Source organism: Propithecus coquereli, unplaced genomic scaffold (assembly GCF_000956105.1).
Source record: "Propithecus coquereli isolate 6110/MARCELLA unplaced genomic scaffold, Pcoq_1.0 Scaffold50, whole genome shotgun sequence".
Lineage (NCBI taxonomy): Eukaryota > Metazoa > Chordata > Mammalia > Primates > Indriidae > Propithecus > Propithecus coquereli.
This window is the reverse complement of record NW_012150841.1, coordinates 6,047,394-6,053,393: the sequence shown is the minus strand read 5'-3', so window position 1 is coordinate 6,053,393 and position 6,000 is coordinate 6,047,394. Positions and strand designations below refer to the sequence as shown.

General features: G+C 36.6%; 1 protein-coding gene across 1 annotated transcript in view; it reads right to left on the bottom strand.

Moving 5' to 3' along the window:
• Window positions 1-922: 922 nt before the first annotated feature.
• PDK3 (pyruvate dehydrogenase kinase, isozyme 3) overlaps window positions 923-6,000 on the bottom strand; it is a 29,476-nt gene continuing 24,398 nt past the window's right edge. Inside the window, exons 7-8 of the mRNA XM_012656347.1 lie at window positions 5,310-5,449; window positions 923-1,293 (exon numbers count right to left, since the gene is read on the bottom strand). Coding sequence (XP_012511801.1) covers window positions 1,263-1,293; window positions 5,310-5,449 — 171 coding nt within the window. The 3' untranslated portion in view covers window positions 923-1,262. The remainder of the gene's footprint in view (window positions 1,294-5,309; window positions 5,450-6,000) is intronic.

Sequence of the window (6,000 nt, the reverse complement as noted above, 5' to 3'; positions counted from 1 at the left end):
GACTCAGTACTTCAAACTTGGACTGAAACGTTTACACAGACATTAAAAGAGGGCAGAAGTCAGAGTAGATGATACATATGAAAAACTGTCGTGAAGAGAAGCACATCCTGTGGAGCTGTGTAAGATGTTGGTTTTAATCTGGACTCTTAGATCACTTCTGTTTCTAAGGGTAAATATAACATCATTCCTCTTTCCTTACCCAAGTTCTCTGCCAATTGCTACTTCCAACTTTTACTGCAAAAAGTAAAGGATTGTGAAAACCACATTGTACTGACAATTCTAAAACTGGCTAAAATGAATACAAATGAAAATTATGAAGACCTAGAGCATTTTCCAACATAAGCTAGATAGTCTATTTTACAACATAAACTAGTCTATTTTGCAACTAGTAAAGTGCATCACACAGGAAAATCCAATCCCTTAGAAGACTACAAAGGAGTATAATATGACAAAGGTACAATACTAGATTGATGAAAGTCTGACAGAAGCATAAAAACTCCACTTCCCACTCTACAAACTTGATATTGACCAGGAGGCAACTTTTCACTTAAGATCTTTGAAACCAAGCAGTTAGGTGAAAAATTTCAAGACAACTTTTGGAACACTTTAATCAATAGAAGTACACGAATGATTTTTAAAATAAAATCAAGGCATCAATGAGTAAGATCTAACATGGAAGTAGCCACACCTCACAATGAGAATCCGATCAGATGGAAGAAGGCAGAGTCTAAATCAGAGAGTGGAGGAGGGATGCACAGGAGTGAGGAAGGGCCCTGGGACTGAATCCTCAAGGCATGCTCAGCTGATGTCTTCTACCTCCCAGTTCTCCAGGCCCTAGTTGGAGGTTTGGGACAAATACGGTATTTGGTCACAAAGAGCAACAGTAGGATCTGCTGTTCCTGGAATGGGGGAGGAGCTCAAACCCTGGGGGCACTATAGACACTAGAGACTCTACGAGGACGAGATGGAGAGCACGGGGCACGAGAGCTCCAGGGAGGCTCTGTGCTCTTCTGTGACAGGCGCCAACCACACCGCAGCAAGACACTATGCAAAATTACTCCAGCTACTACTTTAGTGGAAGATCTGAAGTAACTACAGGAAAAACTCCATAGAAAGGTCCAGCTGGTATGGAGACAATACATATTCAAGCACTAGGAATGAATAACTATGGTGCCACGCTCAGAGTTGGTGGAAGGAGTCCTCTCTGGTTGAGTTGCAGATGATAATCTTTCTTCACAGAGAGGACCAGAGCATTCAGTTCTTTAGAAAGTTCTATTAGTCTTGATCTTGTCCCTACAAAGAAAATAATGGGAATATCCATAGTGAGTTTATGAGTACAACCTCCTCTGTTTTAACCAAGACTGACTTAGAACATTTAGTTATAGTACTAATCCAAAAACCCTTGCCTTATCTCTGAATTATTTTTTATGGTTACCACAGAAAAAGAATTACCACTTAATTACTTACATATACTTTAAAATGGTTCTTTACTCTCAGTTAAAACCCTGATTAGAAATGGAGAGTGACTGCTAATGGGTATGAGGTTTCTTTTTGGGGTGATGAAAATATTCTAAAATTAGATAGTAGGGAGGGTTGCACAACTCTCAGTATACTAAAAACCACTGAATCGTATATTTTAAAGTGGTGAATTTTATGGTATGTGAATCTCAATAAAGCTGTTACTAAAAAACTGTTTAGCAAATAAATTTTCTTACAATTTCTAAGAAAATTTTCCTTAAGAATAAATTTTCTTAGAATTTCTCACATATAAACACCTAGTGAATTTATCAGAACTACTAAACACTTTCCCCAAATGTCTACCGATTATTTTATTTGTATAGTTTAGCAATTTTAATTGTCAGGCTAAGCATTTTAGACTTCTAAAAATGGCTTTCTACTAAAATTTGTCTGTCTAATAACATATTGGAAATTAAGACTCATATTTAATTAGCATACAACCTGCTAAGCTATTTAGAGTTTTAGAATCACCTTTAAAACAATATTCAATTGAGGCTACCTTTTGCAACCAAAACAGACCTTATTATTTATAAAGATAGCTTTTGCACTACTCAAATTACTCCACTGATGAGAACAATACTTTGAATTAACTGGTCACAAGGATGCTGAACATGCTATTTGACTTACACACAAAATGAAAATGGAATCGAGGGAAATTGATCTGATCCAGGTATTTCAAGCTGGTTTACCTTAATCTCAGCCACGAATGGGGTGTGTGTATAAACCAAACTCTTCTAAATTTTGTCATTTGAGATGAGTGGCCAGTCCAGCAATAATGCACTGACGTCCATCATGACATTTCCACAGAAAAAAATAAACACCAATATAGATACCCTTTATATTACTTATCAGAAAAGACCAATGCTACTATAATGGTACAAAATTGCAAAGCTATTGATATATAAACTATTAACATATTTATGTACAAATATCTTTCTGTTGCATTATGTTGGGGATATCAAGAATCAAGGTTTTCAGGGTGAGAAGAAATATATACAATTAAAATACATTAGGGAGAAACTGCAATGTTAAGAGAATAAAGATATAAATATGAACATTATATATGTGTGTGTTTGTGTGTATCTCCGTCCAGAAAAAGGGTCTAGGAAAGGTATAATAAACACTCTCAACTCCCGGATTACAGTCTCTAATACTGATTAAAAAGAAACAGGTCTCCTTGGGGGAAATGGTTGATTCCAGGACAGGGGCACAGAAGACGTAAGGTTGGGACATCATCTTGGGCAAGAAAACTTTCAAAGATTAATGGTTTTATGTCAATGGAATACAGAGGATCCAGCTTGAAATAGCTCCCACTGGCCAAAAGTGAGCCAATTTAAGCATCAGAAAGGAAAAGCACGACTATGTACAATAACATGGATGAAACTCACAGAAAGCCAGATACAAAAAGGGTGCGCACTATGTTACTTTTGTTTTAAGTTCAAGAAGAGAATCTATGGTGACAGAGACAGAAAAATGGTTACATGGTGGAGAGTGGGGAGGGAGAGGAGTTTGATTCGAAAGGGGACTTTTGGGGCACTACAAATACAGATGTAAAAATATATCAAGCTGTAAACTTAAGATTTGTGCACTTTACTACTACATGTTATGCTTCAATAAATATAAATACTGATTAAAACATATCAAAGTAATAAAAATCTATAATATCCTTAATACTCAAAATGACAGAGCCATAAACTCACTTGTCATCATTGATGGCGGCTTTTAACCCAACTTCTTACCTTGAAATCGAGTCAAAATAATCAATGGGGGTAAAAATCATTAGGTGAATGGCTGATGGGTAAGGATACGTTTGTATGGTGCCAACATACCACATGGATTACTTTCTAGTGAAAAAGGGAAAAATAACTATGCCGAGGAGGGATCAGACAGCCATCACCTAAACTATGGTCAATCTTAACATCACTTAATGGGGGATCAACCAGCTATCATGGGTCTTATAGTGTAATGCAACAGTGCTTATGGAATATTCTAGCAAAAATTTCTCCATTAGCCTTAATCAGCTTCCAGTTTACAGGAAATACAGGGAATGGGGAACAAGCCAAATGACATTTTAAAGAAGCAAGCAAATCGAGGTGGGACATTTTGCAAGAGAACTGACATGGTCTCTGAACAACAAAATGTACTGGCTTAAAAACAACTTGAGATTACCCAGATGTATTATGTGGTCCTGGAAGAGATCTCAGTTTAGATAAATCAAAGGAATTTGAATGAGATGAAAATTTATTATCATGGAAAGATAGGGATGGTTGAATGAAACAAAAGCCGGTTGTAAAACAGTATGAACAGTGTGATCTCATTTGGGGAAAAATACATGTGTATACAAATAGCAAAACATCTGGAAGAACAGACAAAAAGCTGGAACGGTGGCAATCTCTGGGTTGTGGGAACACAGTGGTTTCTCCTTTCTTTTTTGGCTTATTTATGTTTTCTAATTTTTTATAATGCACATATACTACTTTTCTATTAATAAAAGATTATCTTAAACAAAGAAACAGAATCCTTACTGTTGCTAGTAGAGTTAGAGCTTAAAGGTAGTCAGAAGAAAAAAATTGAAAGCCAAAGATCGGATTATGTTTCTTATTACCATAAAATAGTGAAACTTTTTATTCTGTGATAATTTTTTCCTTGTTTTTAAATTTTTTTATTGTGACAAACTATATATAACATTGAACTTAACGATGGTTAAGTGTACAGTTCATTGGCATTAAGTACATTCACACTGTTGTGCAACCATCGCCATCCATCCATCTCCAGAACCTTTTCATCTTCCCAACCTGAAACTCTGCACCCATGAAACAACTCCCCATTTCCTCTCCCCCCCCACCCCGGGGCCCTGGCAACCACACTTCTACTTTCTGTCTGTGAATCTGACTACTCTAGGTAGCACATATAAGTGGAATCACGTATTTATCCTTTTGTGTCTGGCTTATTTCACTTAGCATAATGACTTCAAGGTTCATCCATGTTGTAGCATATGTGAGAATGTCCTTCCTTTTTAAGGCCAAATAATATTCCATTGTATGGATAGACCACATTTTTTAATCTTGATTGATAATTTTAACTTCATTTTTTTCAGTTCGAACCCACGACATTTCTGTAAACATTCTTCTGTCAATCTCTAAGGATGATGGCAAATTGCAAACTTAATTGCTTCTTTTTTTTTTTTTTTTTTTTTTCTTACTCTTTTGCCCAGGCTAGAGTGAGTGCCGTGGCGTCAGCCTAGCTCACAGCAACCTCAAACTCCTGGGCTCAAGCAATCCTACTGCCTCAGCCTCCCAAGTAGCTGGGACTACAGGCATGCATCACCATGCCCGGCTAATTTTTTCTATATATTTTTAGTTGTCCAATTAATTTCTTTCTATTTTTAGTAGAGACGGGGTCTCGCTTTTGCTCAGGCTGGTTTCGAACTCCTGAACTCAAAACAATCCACCCGCCTTGGCCTCCCAGAGTGCTAGCTTAATTGCTTTTTAAACAAAATTCATGGCAGGCCAAAGCCCTGCTCTCTGTTGTTAATACCTCTACAATACGAGAATTCCTGGAACAGTGGGACCTCTATCTCAATGGCTACTCTGGCTACCCAATTCTTGCTATCTTTCTGTCTGGGGTGAAAAGTGCTCCAATCTTTCTTTCTCTAGGGATCACTTTGCTTTTCCAGTGATAAAACTGCAAAGAAAACTTAGGTGAAAGTAACAGTCAATCACCTAGATGGTATTAATACACTCTGGGGACAAATCAGATACTTTATAATGGAAATCAAAGTGGTACGTTACTGTTTAGCTTTGTATTTGGAAGCATCTCTAGGTTCTCTGCTGGGATTGCTCCAGTCATCAGCTTCAGGCGTGGTCTTGTAATGGCGCCATGCGGACTTATTAAAAACTGGAAGTCTCTCGAATGATTCACTTGAAAGAGCCTATTGGAAAAACAAAAATATACACCAAAGGTCCACAGTGGCATTTTTCTCATGTGAAATATTTACCTAAATTTTACTATTTAAAACATCAGAAACCTTAATGCATATTTTTGAAATTATATCAAAATTATATTTTAGTAGTTTACTTAGACTGGCCAGGAAAAACTTGAAGCTCTTTTTAAAGGAATAAAAACATTCACTCATTCAAAACCAGTACTGAAGTACACATGACCAGAACAAAACATATTTTAATTCTGTTAATACCTCTTTAAGATGCTCAACTGTTTTGACTATATATTCTTAGACCAAACACTATTGTATAGTAGGCAACTGTTCTCCCAAAGGGTCCAGGAAGAAATAAAGTCTCAAACATATCAGATTTATAAACATACACCATGAAGTGATATCAGATATCACATCATTTAGATGCATTGGCATCAAAGATAAATACTTCAAATAACTGGTTAAATTATGGCATCACGTATACAGGTTGAGTATCCCGTATTCAAAGTGCTCAGAACCAGAAGCATTTCAGATTACAAATTTTTTTT